The sequence below is a fragment of the Lissotriton vulgaris genome, chromosome 8 (assembly GCF_964263255.1).
Source record: "Lissotriton vulgaris chromosome 8, aLisVul1.2, whole genome shotgun sequence".
NCBI classification, from domain to species: Eukaryota; Metazoa; Chordata; class Amphibia; order Caudata; family Salamandridae; genus Lissotriton; species Lissotriton vulgaris.
Genome location: NC_141696.1, coordinates 345,535,106 through 345,551,491, shown reverse-complemented (window position 1 = coordinate 345,551,491; position 16,386 = coordinate 345,535,106). Strand labels below are relative to the sequence as shown.

Genomic DNA, 16,386 nt, shown 5'->3' with positions numbered 1-16,386 from the left:
GTCCGGAGTGGCGGTAAGTGGGCCTTAGTGGTAGGAGGTAGGAGGGGGTCTTGGTGCACTAGTGTGTGTGTGCGCGTGTGTGTGCGACAGCGGCGGGGAGGCTTGGTGCACTTGTGTGTGTGTGTGTGTGTGTGTGTGTGTGCGCGCGTGTGTGTATGTGTGCGGGGGGCGCTCGGCGCTCGGTGCACTCGTGTATGTGTGGGGGGGAGAGTGTCTCTGTATGTGTGCGTCCGTGCATGGGCGCTCGTGTGTGTGTGTGAACATGCGTGTGTCGTGTTGGAGCTTTCCAGGAGAGGAGACAGGAGCTGGCCACAGCGAGCACGTTTGCGTGCGCGTGGCCCGCTCTATTCCCCAGCGCGCGGCCAGATCCTGTCCCCTCTCCTGGGAAGCAGAGTTGCTCACAATTTTGCGCGGTTCAATGCCAGTAGACCTAAAAACGAACTGTTAGTAACCTCATTCAGGTCTATCTTTTATTCTGCCCAGAGGCTTTACACTGTGAAGAAATTTAAAATGACAAGCACTTCTTACTCAGTCCAGCAGAGTTTGTCAATCAGCTCTTTCATCGTCATCTTGTCCCACTCCTCCGCATGTGGGGCTGCCCATGGCGCTTCTTTTGGAATCTATGGAGACAAGAGTATTTTCAGTATACTACGCATACACACAGTGAAGTAGCGCATACACTAGCACTGACTGGAGTAAAGTACTCCAACAATAGCACAACTGCAAGCTGTCCGTTTCCGCTGCTGAGAGTAACCCTACTTGAGGGTAGCAGAAAACTCCCTCACTTACCGTACCATGCACAGCAAAGGTGTGCATGGCACTTCAATGACAGATCCACAGATTTACTGCACTATGACCGCCTAGACATTTGGGAAGTCAAATCAAGGTATGAGTAAAAATATAAATGTTATTTTGCAAAGTGTGAATAAAAAGACTTCTGAGGTTATTTACATGCTGGCATCAAAACAGCTGTTTCAAATATTTTCATAGAACTCAAGTCAAAAAATGTCCTCATCTGAGCTGGGGGTACAATCTCCTAAATGTACATGTGTAAAATACACTTATACATGGAAAATAACCTTTGTGAACATCGATTTTTTAGAGAGTTTTACATAGCGCAAACTAGACCCGAAGATATCATGTATCAGAGCGCTTTACATGAGCACCAGTTTCGTTACAGATTTTTTGTTTGTTAGGCACGAGGAGATTAAGTGATTTTCCCAGAATCACAGGATGTTGAGTGTTAATGCCAAGACTCGAACCTGGTTCCCATGCTTCGAGTTTGACTGCGCTAGCCATAAGGTTGCATCCTCTCCCCTAGTGTGCAATTCACAATAATGTATGAAAACAAACTGCAACCATTTTTGTGCAGGGTACTTCCATTCATTAGCACTCCTTAGGGCTCGAAATTTACTCCAGGCTCGAGCTAGAGAAAATTGCAAGTGCATAAACCTGGGGAAAGTCTACTGTCTGCAAATTGAGCAAAACCATTGATTGTAAAACTGGCACAAAAACATGTTTACACCAGGTTTTACAAATACCATGGTATACAGAATGAGGCATTACATGTCTTCACAAAGATACAACAAAAATCTATGTTCTTAAGTAGGGTGACCAGCAAACATTTTGCATTCACTTTTAGAAACATTTCAGATCAGAAATCCAATCAGAGGCAAAAACCTAGAGAATGGGTAAGCGCAAACATTTGCCCAGGGGCCAAAAAGTACAGTCTGTGGTGTGTCTGGTGGCTGCACTAATGCCAGCAGTTTGGCGTTAGGGGGTCTGGGTGGGTCAGGGATTGTGTAAGGAGGTCTAAAAAAGTGTTAAATGAATGGACAAGCATTTATTTGCCAGTTAATAAATGCTTGCCAGTTTATTTAACATGTTTTTCTGAATATTAGAGCTCAACAGCTAAACATCAGCGTGTGCTGCTGTTCACCAGGGGGGCTGCATGAAAGGTCAAGAGCGGCCCCCGGGTCGTACTTTGAATAACACTGACCTAGATACTCTATTTGAGAAGGGAAGCACGACCTCTAATCTGCTGTGCACAAGCCTTCTGTGGATGGAACCAAAGGGGTTCTCATGGCTGACGCTTGATGAAAGGGCCTTACGATTCAAGATGGACCTTCCTTCACTCAGTGTTTTTTTATGGAGTTTCTGAAGCTCAGTTCAGGTTAGTCAGCCAATACTGAGTGAGAGCTCGTTATTGGATACCTTTGATTCTAATTCTATGCCATGGTCAGAGATATTTATTTTAAGTTGAAAAAATACCGAGTAGAATAGGTGATTCTTTAGTCTGATGTGGTTGTGGCCTGGAAGGCAGGGTGTTCTGGGATCTTCTTTGTCTTCTCCAACTAGAAAATATGATCTCTTTGCCCAGCATGAAGGAACTTTTAAGGCAAATATTTCTTGTATGTCTTTGAAGCAATTCCTGGGTACAAGTGCTTAACGTGGCGAAGAAACTAATTGTACAGAGCAAACAAAGAACTAAATGGTCCTGTATTACTGTTCAAGGAACTACCTTTCACATTTCTTAGAAGGAATCATTCAGTCACGACTCAACATTAGAGAAGCCACACTGTCCTTCTCTTTTGATTTTATTCTGAGGAAAGATGGATTCCGAATGGATTCTTAAAGAGTTCAAGTAGTTTTTCATTGGAAGGTGCCACCAAACTATAACCAAATGTTTCTGAGGGGTTCTCTCTCCCATTTTCTCAACAGAATGGTGTATTTCTGTAAAAGAAATTACAAAGAAATACACCATAGGAAGGAGGAAATATCTCCGACATCTTTGGATATGAAATCCACCATGATGAAAGCTGCCAAGAAAGACATCTTCCTATCTCCATGCCAACCCCTTAATGCCCAAGTCTCTCCCTGTGAACAGCATAAGAAAGTTGTGGGAAAACCTTCACAGATTCCTAGAGTTGCAACTGGTTACAGTCTGAATTGTTTCAGTGATCTATCAGTATACACCAGTATGAATTTCAAAGTGGGACATACAAAAATAATAAATACAAGATTTTACTTTAAATGTATTATTTATTTATTTAGGGTATTTATAAAGTGCATCGCTCATCCCCTAGGGGATATCATGGCGGTGTAACACTCCCACTCATCTAAAAGCTGGAAAAAACTCCACAAAAGGCCATCTTAAAACTGCTGAGGGATATTATCCTGAGAATAACATCTTTTTAATTTCTTTCTGAATTGGAGGCAATTATCGGTAAGACGGAGTTCCAGAGGAAGAGAATTCCACTGGAATTCCACATTTAAAAACTGTAAAACCTTGATTGCATTTCATGTAGCAATTCACCCATGTCTGAGTGCAGTGGTGTAAATGGTAGTACGAGTGACTAGATGAAAGCCTGAAATGCCGCTGCATTCCAATTATGCCCAACTGCATGGTAAACGCTTGGGAACATTAATGCCATGAGATGCATTTACAACTCAAAGCATAATTAGTTTGGATCTCCCCACCGGAAGCCTGATTTAATATACATTGTTGATAAGTTAATTGAGAGTTATGATATATCTGTTTTGTAATCAATGTTTGATGTTTTACTGATAAATAGGGTGTTAAAGGAATACATTTTCAAGAGGCATGGGAGGAATATCTTGACCTGAACTCCTGTTATTTTGTCCCTCTCTGTAGTTTCTAGCTCTCGAAAGCTCAACCTGCTCTGAAGTGACTTTAGTCTTGGAATGTGTTCTTCTGTTTGACAAATTTGTAAAAAAAAGTATTGACGAGTAAAGTTATTTTGTGTGACTTGTATTAGATTGATGAATTTCTCCCACAAGTGAGGAAAGTACAGTTTCACCTGGTTTTGGTGCCTTTGCACTTCCTCGCCACATGACCTTGCCAACTTCCTCTCCCCAACATCCACACCTTGTCCAGAGCCTCCTGCAAACCATCTTCAGAAGGCTCCATCCTTGTATTTTTGCTTCCCTTTTTGGCTTACCTTCCCTTCTGTATTTATTTCCCCTCCCCCTGTGACATGCAGCCCATTAATCCAGGAAAAAGGACTAGGGTGTCTCATGTGACATCTTCCATGTTTCAGCCTGGTTTAGCCCGGAAAGACATTGGATCAGAATCCCTGCTCATCTGCTGACCACAAGCCTAGTAGGTTGGTAGGGTAGTCGTCCCTCACACAACTTAAGGCAAGCCTCTCCCTGAGTCTCCCCCCCCCAAAGATAACCACCTTTCCCTTATGGAATACCTATCATATGTATAGCACACCACTGCCCAGAGCAGTTCCCGTAAAGACCTAGTACAACAGCTGACTGTCAGCTCTCCTTTCACCTCTTGTCTATCTGTAAAAAATCTCTGAAGTGCATGGGGAGCCAAATAGTTAATCTGATTTCTGTTTCAGTGCATTTATCATTTTGATTCACTCTAGCTGCAACAATATTACATCTCTTAATACTGCAAGAATTACGGGACCTAAAAATTCTATTTGAAGGATTAGGTGTTTCAAACACAGCTATATAAATGCTGTTAAGTTGAACAGAGAATCCTGTCATTAGGACGCAGATAATAATTCAGAGCCCAACTGTAATAACCTTTTACTTAGCCCCTAAGGTAGCCAGGGGTTACTATACTATGACTGAGGCAAGTGAGGCCTTTTACAACTGGTGACCTGGGGCCACAGCAGTGTTAAACCAAAACTAAATGACCAAGTACTCCGCTTTAGCACTTGACTCTCAGAGTGTATCAGAGGTGAACAGTGAAGTTCACCTCTGATACAGGGGTTATGTAAGTTTAGACACTCAAAATATAGGCAACAACATAATACCAGTCGATAGGGTTACTATCCCAATCAATACTTTACTTTATAAATGAAAAGTAGAATCTTACAAAGAAAACATGAGGGATCATTCACCTATGCACCCACAGTTATGATCACAAAGACTAATATAGAGTTTAAGTACGAAGAGCTATAAAAAAATCTTAACATGAACACTTACGGCCATTGTTATTTAATGAATGATATTGGCAAAGCTGAATCTGCAAGTCGATAGTGGAACAAAGACACACAACTGGTTCTTGCTAAGGATCACATAACCAAACATTGGCACTACACCCCCCTTCTCCTAAGGATACACGTCAGAGCAAAATAATTCTTAATACTACATTACAAAAGTGGATGTACCAGTTGAGTCTTTGACTTGCAGAGATTTATTTTCATTAACTCATGAATCAATAGTAATTGCATTTCCATGCACCTGCCCTGAAATCTTTCGGGACCCTCAGAGAATTCTGCAGACTTCTGTGCAATACACTGAAGTGCCATTATGATCCTTAAAAGTAATAAGCATCTCGTGTGGAGGTACCTACATGGTGTCTGGTATCTGATGTCAGGGAACAGCCTACAGAAATTCTAATAGTCTAGTTACAACTAAGCTAGTATCAGGGGATAGTCACCACTAAGCTAATATCAGGGGAGAGTAGCAGGTCTAGGTGCCAACACACAGGGATAGTCATTTACTGTTACAGAGGTTTGGAGAAGGCCTGCACTTCAAACTCCACTGGTAGCAAAAATGATGGTTGTACAGAACCAATGGGGATGGTGGCTTCCACCAATGGGAGGGACAAAGCCAGCAAGACTGCAGGTCCTGTGGTGATGGATTCAACAGCTAATATTTGTGAAATTGACTGGTTTAGAACCATAACTCCAAAAGTTCTGGAATCTAGGTTGTCTCATCTAGGTTTCTCGCTAAATAGATAATTTGAATTCAAGGTAATGATTACACCCTCTCCGGGCAACTATAGAGTGCATTAAGAATTCCTACTACTCTGGAGAGGGCCAGACTCACTCTAATGATGACTACAAGTGAGGTGCTTTCTCCTGGGCCTCAACAGATGTGTGCATTATTTCTGATCAGGTGACTGGAGGAGACCTCATGATCCTGGACCATGCACAGTTGAAAGGTAGCCTGTGAGAAAGTGGTTCTGCCCATCTAATCAGCCGGAATTTATAGCTTTTTGATCAACACGTTTTTTAACCTTTTACTGTGGGGGAGCCTCATAACCTGTGACTCACCTACAGTAAACTCAGGGTAAAGTGGACTGCATGTGTTTACCTCCAGTGTCCGCCTTTGAAGATAAGCTGGTGCAATGCAGCAAGGGTAAGAGGCACTTGTCTGGTTAAACGTGAACATGTGCGGATAAGCATGTGCCCACGTTTGAGTGCTGCACATGGGAGACTCCTGGCGTGCGCAGCCAAGGGACAGCGCACAAGTAGCTTGATGCAGAAGGGACTCAGCAGAGTTGGGTATTGACCTGGGATATGACTTATAATGTTGCACACAGATAGAGAAAGTCAGTGCGCTTTACTGCCTTGTCTGTAGTGACATTCCATTATACACTTATGGGGGAGGCTGCCTTAAAGTGCAGCTCTGCTTCCCTTGGTTTAAAGACACCTGGGCCATACAGATGTATAGGGAAACCTGTGTAAAAAGACCAATTCTGTAAAGTCTAAATACATATCTGCACAGCTTATTGGTCATCCAGGAATGTCATATTTATTTGGCTCAGTTCAGGGTCAGAACCTAAGCCTTTTGTCACCCCTGCTGGGCTGGATTAATGACATTCCTCTCCAGCAGCAGGAACAAAAGGCTCCCTCCCACTAAGGAAGCAATATACCTTGATTAGGTCAGCTCATGAGGAGGAAGGGGTGGGGCAGGCTTCTCTGCATCAATCAACCACCTGTCATCCTGGGCCAGGAAGAGGGCAAGACCAACCTCGTTAAACACAAGGAGGGAATCTAGATTCTGGAGCCAAACAAGGAGTGGGGGCTCCTTTGAAGTTTTGTTGGTGCAGGCCCTGGCAGTGATGTCAGTGAGGGGTGGAGCTGAGACCTCCACACCACATGTGGGAAGTGACTCATGGGTGACGCCGTCTTGAAGTATCCCAGAAGGCTGTGTCTGGAGGATGGGACAGGGTCGGAGAGGTGATGTAGCTCATCAGGATAAGCCAAAGGTGCTCCCCAGCTGGAACCTCCCACACCCACTTAAAAGGTCCTGCATGGGAGAGAGCTTTCTCTTGGTTGTGCTTTTCTGCTCGACACCTGGACTGGAGGCTGACGCCATAGACAAATGAAAGGAAGAAATCCCCGACTCTCATCTGGACTAATGACTCTACACGTAATTGACCCCATCACTGAGCCCCAAGAAGCTGTGATGGAGTGCCATCATGCTCCGCACGAAGGCAGCAGGGAGCCCAGGACCCATCCCTTGACCTTGGTCAAAGGAGTAAAGTGGTGTGTCGCCACATTCCCCTCGTGTGGCTGGCCCTTCCCGTTCCCCATGGTCGTGTCTGGGGGAAGCGGGAAGGCCAGCCATCAAACATGTGCATGCCTGCAATGCTGCTACAGGGTCCCACAGCAGCACGCCAGAGTGCTGGTCGCTTAGCGAGCCTGTGGGTGTGGGCTCTCCAAGCAGCTCCCCATTGTGGAAGGCTGAACGTGTGGTCCCCGGGTGGAACCAAGCACCACAAGCAATGAAAGTGTGGTGCAATCCACAACCCCAAAAACGTTGAAAAACAAAGAAAAGAAGACGCGGCTCTCCCAGGGACAGATGGGAGAGCCACTAATTAAATATGCATGGCCCTCATGAGGAAAGCCCCGTAATGCCCTGTGGAGCTGGCCTGTTCTCGCCTTGTTTGTTGCATTGTAGTGGTTCCAGGACGGCAGGGTCACCAACAAAAGGATGCAAAAGTGTAGAGGGAGCTGCAGGAGCAGCACACTCTCACCCAAAAGGATTACCACGGTCCCCACCCTCCTCTCAAAAGATAACCCCTCAAGGGTTTCCAAGTACTTTCAGGCTGCAGCTTTTGCTCTACATCTGGGAGTGCTGGGCCCTCTAGGGACAAGAAGTATGGCTGCCATCCCTGTGGCCTGAAGGTGTTCAATATGAAATTTCAGGTTGGGCAAACACTCACTAGGGGTGAAAGGTGGCAATTACACATTTCACAAAAATAAAAGTGTGGTCCTTTAGGGGCTATGTCTAAAGTGCGCATGTCTAGAGTGCATATTGGGCAACACTCTTTAGGGGTGAAGGTCTATAATTGCACGGTGTTGTGTTTATAAATGTGATACTCTTTAGTGCTCATGGTTAAATTGCCTTATTCATGCTAAAAGTTGTGATGAGTTCCCAGATCTCCCAGTCATGCTTAGAAATTTCCTCTGGTTAATGTTTTATTTAAATAATGAGATTGACAGCCACTAGTGAGCAAAGTAGATATGCTACATTGCCAGTATTAAGTTCTCTCTGTCATTGTGATATGCAACGATTCCATTTGTTCCTATGATGAAATGCTTATTGAGATAACGAAGTTCACAGCCACTCGCTTTGGTGTCAGCATTAAGTGCTCTTACTATAAGCTATGTTCAATCTTTGCATTTAGGGACAAGTAAATGTTTAGGCATCTGAGTTGTGGGGCTTCCTTTGAGAGCGGCAAGAATCTTTACGTAATGTCATCAAGAAGTATTTTCATAAACTGGTGTATATTTGTAAATTGCTGCATAGTATTGAGTAGTGAGTGTGTACTAAATGTACTTTCTCTTTTTCCAGAAGATAAAGCACAGACTGGACAATCATTTATTGAGTGTTATTGTTGTGCATCTGTGAATGAAGATTACTCGTCCACACCACCTAAGTTGAGTAGACCTTGGGCGGCTCTGCTTTACTACCCTATGAGAGTCAAGTGCTACAATGGGGTATTTGGTTTTCAGTGGAGGACAAATGTAGAGTCATTACTTGTGCAGGTAACACAACTAATGACTAATTTTATAAGAATGCCTCACAGGTGTCCTCAGTCAGCAGGGCTCTGTACTTGTTTTGTACTTGGTAACCTATCCTGAGAAGATTCATTATCACTTTTTCCACCTGGGAGGCAGGTCTTCCTCCTTGTACTGTGGTGGTTTCTTCAGATGTGGCTCATATTTGTACCTATTGTGGAAGTAGGATAACAACTAGCAACATTCAATGATTAAAACACAAGCTCTTCGCAGCTACATTGGTGTGTGATTCCTCCTCCTTGGATGCTGGAAACACATAGACTACTCTTTTGGTCGAGAGACTGAATTCTCATGGTCAGACCTAGTTAATTAGATCTTGTGCAAACATTGAATCTTTGGGTGATCCTGCAATCCGGGAGAGGGGGTATGAACAATGCATAATCAGCATATAAAAAATATTCTGATTATGGCAGAGGGAGGTAGAGGACCAGGTAGCGCTTTGGCAGAGAAACTGCAGCTTCTTCAAATAGGCTGGTGGCATACCTCCCTACCCCACGCAAACATCAGTATTTGAATAGGGACAAAAAGGGTAAAAAGGGTCAGCACCCAGGTCCAGGTCCAGCATTGACCAATTGCTCCCTAGTGCAAATCCAGACATTTCAGGACTTACAGACTTGGGGGACTTTAAAGGGCAGGCAGATATAAGTGAAGCAGCATTTTTGAAAATTTAACATTTCTGTTTTTTTGGGTGGGGATGCCCTTTCTTCCAGATATGATGACAAAGGTCCATGCAATCACAGCACAATTATCCCACAGGTTATACAGATCTAAGGGATTTGGTATGAGACAGCAGAGCACTCCACAAGTATAGAAAGTAATCAGAGGCTACAATATCTCACAGCAGTGCTATCCTTCTGGTGACACGTTTCCCAGATATGAGCTTCTTAAAGCAGAGCATTCTCTCATGTGGCACATCACTCCCTGGCATTAGGTATTGGACATCCAAGGTAAATCTCAGGTTTTAGAAATCATACAAAGTCATATGACATAGAAATGCAGGTGTTCGTTTTAGATGACAGAGCTATGCCTCATGTGGCATATAAACTATAAATAGCTAGCTCTCAGGCTACAAAGACATGGCACTTTCTGGCCTTTGATCGCAAAGCTGTCCTCTCAGTTGGTGCTCAACTTAGACCTTAGGGTTTTGGTCCAAGAGGTCAATCACCAGCCTAAAACAGAAGACCTGTCTCTTAGGTTATGCACATCTAACTGTCAGAGCCCTTATAAAGTAGGATTGCAATGCTTCTTTTGAATGACTGATAAACATAACAACACTAGAGAAATGTCAGAGGCTCTGAATCACATATACAGTCGCCATGGAGCTGATACGTACTTGCTAGAATCTCAGTTCCTCAGTGGCCTGACCACTGTCTGCTCCACCCTATCCGTCCTTTAATCAATACTGCATCGTGGATTTGCTGCATTCATAGTTCGATATAGTAATTTGAGTTACGTGTATTAATTTCACCTATGCAGTCAATCAGCATCTTACAAAGAGCAAAGCCTTATGGCACAGTGTCTCTCACACTCCACCTCTTCTTCTTATCTCTGTGTATACTATTAATATATCTTCCTCTTTCGCTGTATATTTCAAAGCTTTCTTCTTCAGACTCACTTTAATCCAAATACAGAGTAGTGGGGGTGGTGTGGGTGTCTAAATCATCGAAGACCTATAAATAAGTCAGTGTTTTAGACAAACTGAGCCAGTAACACACTAACTGCACCACCAGAACCAGGGTGCAGGAAGTTGTTTCTGTTGTCTATTTAAAAGGTTTTAAATCCTAAGAATGTGGAGGATGTTATTAACCGAGGGCTAGATGTACCAAGCATTTTTCTGTCATGAATTAGGCCATTTGCAACCGGAAAAATGCTTTTGCAAATGTACAAAATGTGGTTCTGTAAGTTGTTACCAAATCACAATTTGATTTTGCGATTCGCTATTTGGGAGGGGCGTGTTTAGGGCGTTCCTTCCAAATTCTTAATCTGTATGGTATGTATAACTGTTTTATGACAGAATTCTAGTTGCAAAACAGTAATAATTTACCACCAGTTTAAAACTGGTGGTAACCCATCCGCAAAGGGGAAGGCATTCCCAAGGGTCCCCTTCCCCTTTGATAATATTGAAAAAATATATTTTAAGAGCAGGCAGTGGTCCCACTCATAACAAGCATTGGAAATGCAATAGGTCTCGCATTTGAAAAGTTGGAGCTATTGGTTTTCTAAATGACAATTTTTTTTCTTGAAAATAGTCAAACAAAGATGCAAGCACAGTGTGAGGGTGAGGTGGCAATGCAGGGGGCAGGATTACAAACACCACGGGAGAGGGGAGCAATTGGAGTGCGGCGGAAGCATCAAAGGGCTGGGAATGCGTGGGGGGAAGGGGCACAACACTGTGACATGGAGCAAGCTGGCACTGCGCGCGTTCAAGCTTGCAGCCAGGGAAAACAGGGGTAGCAATTTGAAAAGCCCATGTACAAAATGTCGAGCAAGCTCGACCTAAAAAGATGAGGCAAATTAGTATGCTGCCGCCATGACTATGAAGCAGGGGCCGCCATGCTTGTGCCGGGTGCGGCTGGCTGAGTGGTGGAGAAAGTTGATATGGGCGAGCCCCGCAGAACCAAAGAAAGGCACAAGGCTGCCATTGTAAAAGTTAAAACCTGGCATGGCGCTGGGAGGTCGCGGTCACATGATGTTTTTGCTGCACGGCGACTGTTGATACATCTCGGTGTACTGTGTGTGTGTGCAGTGTTTCTGCTCCTACCTGCTGTAGACACACGCTCTAAGGTGGTGGGGGGAGGGGAGGTGAGGCAGGGAGAGGCACCCAGAATGGCCATCACGTGCGTGCAACAGCTATAAAGAGCGTGCAAGGGATACATCCTAATCTTAATGTTGGAGAAAGTTGATTTGCGCAAGCGGGCCAGAACCAGAGAAAGGCACGCAGCCGCCATTGTAAAAGTTAAAGCCTGGCATGGCGCTGGGAGCTCGCAGGTCACATGATGTTTTTGTCATATAGGCTCCGCTTTGTAGCGCCTCCGGGCGCGAAGACAGCGGGGACAGGAAGTCTGCGCAAAGCCCACTGGGAGCTGTAGTCTCCAGCCGCTCCTGGATGTCGATGGCGGCGAGACCTACAGCGTTGGCAACCCAAGGGCAGAAGCAGAGTGCTGGCGTCTGTTCAGGTAAGGTGCGGCACTTGGAATGACCATATAGCAACTGTTAATTATGTTGGGACAAAACAGCAGTCACCGCGGTGGGGACGGAAACATGCTAGAAATGACGAGCAGGGAGAAAATAAAACAGATGTGGAGAAGAGAAGGTGTTTACGCAGGAAGAGGGGATGTAGGACGAAACAGGAGGTAAAGAAAAACACACGCTGTGCGCACACAGAGCAAGCGCTTCGTTTGACAGACCACAAAGATCACCCATTCTTTTTTTTTTTTTTAAAGCAGCAAATTAGGGTTTCTGGGCCATACAAGGTTCGAGTTCCCACCAAGGGCGTGCAGCACTGAGGCCATGAAAGGACTGGAGGAATGAAAGTCGGCGAATGTAAGAGAACATCTATGGAAAACGCAGGGCTGCTCTTGGAGGGGGAGGGGAAAGCACACTGCTGCTACAGCTCAGACCCAAAGGATGAGAGCGAGCTTTCAAAACAAGAGACGGACGTCAGCGTGGCACGTAGGTGGGCAGGGGAGGGCATACGCTGCTCACAGAAAGAATACAAAACAGCAACCGGCGCAGATACCAGGGGATTTGTGGGGAGGAAGATAGCAATGCCACCAACTTAGATAAGAGTACACAATAAGAAAATGGGGAGTATAGATGTCTTCGAGTCGGAGGATGGGGCACAGCGCTCTCAGCAACCTCAAAATCTCTGGAAATATAAACACGTATTAAGGAGAGGGAAGCTAATGTAAACAGAACTGCAACCAAGATGCATGCAATGGGAAACAATGCATTTAGGGCCTCTGGGCATGCCGGAACATTACTCTCAGATGTCCTAAGAAGGGCTGCGACAGTGAACAATGTAAGGATACCAAGCTGAACCACTGGTGTGATTGATCCACAGCAGGTCAGAGGAGGGGGGCTGCACTGAAATCTCATGAGGTGCGCCTTATGAAGGGCTGCATGTGTATTTGGAGGAAGGGTAGATCAAGAATGGAAAGGGGCGACCATTCGGTCCCCCCGAACGTATGGCGGAGTACCACGATCCCCCCGGGAAGCCATCTTGGGCGGGAGGCGCGTCTCGGCTGGTATGCCCGAAGCGGCGTAGCCGGGGCGCGCTCTTTTCCCGCCCTGGAGTGGGCTGGCCTAGACACTGACGCGGCCGGCCACGCCCTTTGGGGCAGGCAGGGGCGGGTTTACGCCCGCCCTGAAGACGGATAAAAGGAGCAACAAGCCAAGAAAGCCTCCTCTTGTTCCTGTGCTCTAAAGCTGCACCTCCTCGCTGCACGTGAGCTCGAGACGGAACGAAGAGCCAATTTTGAGCGTGGTAATCTTTCTTTTTTGTCTTACAGATACTCTGTCGGAGAATGCCTAAGAAAGTCGGAAAGCGAATGACTACCGACCAGATGCTGCGTATACTCATGAAAGAAGTGACCGATCTGAAGAAACGGATGGCGGATAGAGACGGGGAAGGGGGACCGAAACGACCCTTGGCAGGAGCTGCTCCGGGAGGAAAAGGCAAGAGGCCCAGAAGGGGAGCAGCTGGGGGGGACATCCCGGTTCCCTGTGCCCCACTCGAGGAGCCAACTCCGGTGCCGGCAGAGGGGAATCCGATTCCCGTAGTGATCACCCCCGTGTCCGGGGGGGATATGCCGCCCGAGCTGGCAGCACAATTAGCAGCGTGGTTGGGGAAAGAAAGCGAGGGCGCCACGGCTGACGACGCACGGGTGTTGATGAAGCAACTGCGTGAAACGAGGGAGGCGGCGAAGGCATCATCGCCAGTTATCACGCCGGCTGCGGCAGTAGAAAAACCACCAGGAACAGGTCCAGCCGCAGATACAGATTCCGGTTCAGGTAAGCGGCCATTGCCGATTGCGAGGGATGAGTCTGCACCTTCACGAAGGGAAAAGTTGGGTCAACATGTCCCTCTGGCTATTAAGGAGAAGATATGGGCAAATGAGTATGTAAACATCTTCTCGTTGCTTACCGATCATTATGAGATGGAGCATGTTAAGAGCCAAAAGGAGCTCATGCATCCGAGTGTTTGGCGCGCAAAGATGGCCGCCTTTAAAGTTGATGAAAACATTGGCACTTGGGGGAAGGCGTGGGGAATTTTTACCTCCATCGTGGGCGAACGTAGACCTGAGTTGCTGTCCGAATTGCCGATATACCAGACACGGATCATGGAATATTCCGTATCATATGGGGGCAATCAGTGGTTCTGTTACGATAATATTTTTAGAAAAGCAAAGGAACACGATAAAAACTTAACTTGGGATTGTTACGATTCTGTTTCATGGTCAAAAATGGAGAGTACTGGTATGTTAAAAGTACCATTAGTAGGGAGTAGCGGGGGTGAATCCTCCCGCCAATATGCCGGGACCCCCTTTCGATCAGGTACAGGTAACGAATACAACTCGAGGCCGAACGGCAACACAGGTAAAAGGGGGATTTGTTGGAACTTCAACAGAGGTAAATGTACGAGGCCACAGGGGTCATGTAAATTCCGTCACGAATGTGGAGGGTGTGGGCAGCCATCCCATCCGGAGTCCATGTGCAGAGCCAAAACGGGTGATAACGGGGGGAGAGGAGGCGCCAAACAGGTCTAAAATAGTCCGAGGGGCGCCTTTACCTACTCCGGTTGATACCATGGCAATGATTCCTTGGCTCAGCGAATACCCGGATCACGCTTCCGCTGGGGTGTTGAGGAACGGGTTTTCATATGGTTTCCGCATCCCAGTGGGGGAGTTTCGGGGTGTAAGAAAATGTAAAAATCAAATATCGGTCTTGCAACATACGACCGTGGTACAGGAAAAGATTGGGAAAGAGGTTACTCGAGGTCGAGTCGCCGGTCCATTTGATGAGCCACCGTGTGCTAACTTTGTTTGTTCTCCTTTGGGAGTGGTCCCTAAAAAGGACCCGGGTGAGTTCCGACTGATACATAACTTATCAGCCCCACGTGGTCTGTCCGTAAATGATGCAATAGACCCGGATGTGTGTTCGGTGCGGTACGCATCTTTCGATGAGGCCGTGGCCATGTTGAATCGCCTAGGGCCCGGGGCGCTGATGGCAAAGTCAGATATTGAGTCAGCGTTCCAGTTGCTCCCGGTACACCCAGACGATCAGCGTCTCCTTGGTTTCATGTTTCAGGGTCAGTATTACATGGATAGATGTATGCCAATGGGTTGCTCTATTTCTTGTGCATATTTTGAACAGTTCAGTTGTTTTCTGCAATGGGTCTTCACAAAGAAGACGGGTTTACAGCATGTCATGCATTATCTCGATGATTTTTTGTTTCTGGGGGCGGCCGGGGGTCCGGAATGTGGACAGGCTTTGAATGAATTTTGTACTTTAATGAAGCATTTCGGTGTGCCATTGGCACCAGGTAAGACTGTGGGTCCCTCGACTTGCCTCGAGTTCCTGGGGATCGAACTCGACTCTGTGGAAGGTTGTTTTAGATTACCTAAAGAGAAGGTGATAAGATTCAGGGCTGCCCTGGAAGCTTGTATTAGCGAGTCCAAGGTCAGGCTGCATCAGTTGCAACAATTGGTGGGACAGCTGAATTTTGCCCTGAGAGTCATGCCGATGGCCCGCCCCTTTTCCCGCTCGATCGCTCAAGCCATGGTCGGCCTGAAGGAGGGTCATCATCGCACACGGTTATCGGCAGAGGTTCGTCAGGACATGCGCATTTGGTTGGCATTTCTGGCGGATTTCAATGGTCGAATTGTCTGGAACAAACCGGCGGTGTCCTCCGAGGAGCTGGGGCTGTGGACAGATTCGGCAGGGAGCACTGGTTTTGGTGCCATATTCGGCACACGATGGTCGGCTCAAAAATGGCCGTTATGGTGGCATGAGTGTGGACTGACAAGTAACATTGCCTTTTTGGAACTTTTTCCCATTCTTGTGGCCCTGAAAACTTGGCCCGAAGGGTTCAGAGATCACTCTGTGGTGTTTTGGTCTGATAACATGACCGTGGTTGAGTGTATCAACAGCCAGGCAGCACGATGCAAATGGATTCTGAGATTGCTCAAAGAAATTGTGTTATTGTGTATGCAGTTGAATGTACTATTCAAAGCAAGACATGTGCCAGGGGTAATGAATAAAGCGGCTGATGCGCTTTCTCGTTTTCGTATGCAGGCCTTCTGGGGTTTTCTGCCCACAGCGGACCCGGTGGCGGCACCCTTCCCCGAAGCTCTCTGGTCTCTCGGTGCCCCGAATTACAGAACCTCGTGGGAGAGAGTTTAGCACCCAGGATGAGGAAGGCATACCAAGGGGCGTTCCGATCCTACTGGGCCTTTGTGGGGGATGCTAGGAGGGAGCTTTGGGGCCAGGAAGAACTAGTAGTGGATTTTCTGCTGTCCTTACATGTTATGTTATGTTATGTTATGTGGTTTTTATTTGGCGCACAGATGCTCCAGCTAAGGAG

General features: G+C 46.4%; 1 protein-coding gene across 1 annotated transcript in view; it reads right to left on the bottom strand.

The window, feature by feature from the left end:
- The window catches only part of LOC147697030 (amine oxidase [flavin-containing]-like), a 335,947-nt gene that overhangs the window by 126,917 nt on the left and 192,644 nt on the right, over positions 1–16,386 (bottom strand). Inside the window, exon 5 of the mRNA XM_086934107.1 lies at positions 529–620. Within this exon, the coding sequence (XP_086790233.1) occupies positions 529–620 (92 nt within the window). The remainder of the gene's footprint in view (positions 1–528; positions 621–16,386) is intronic.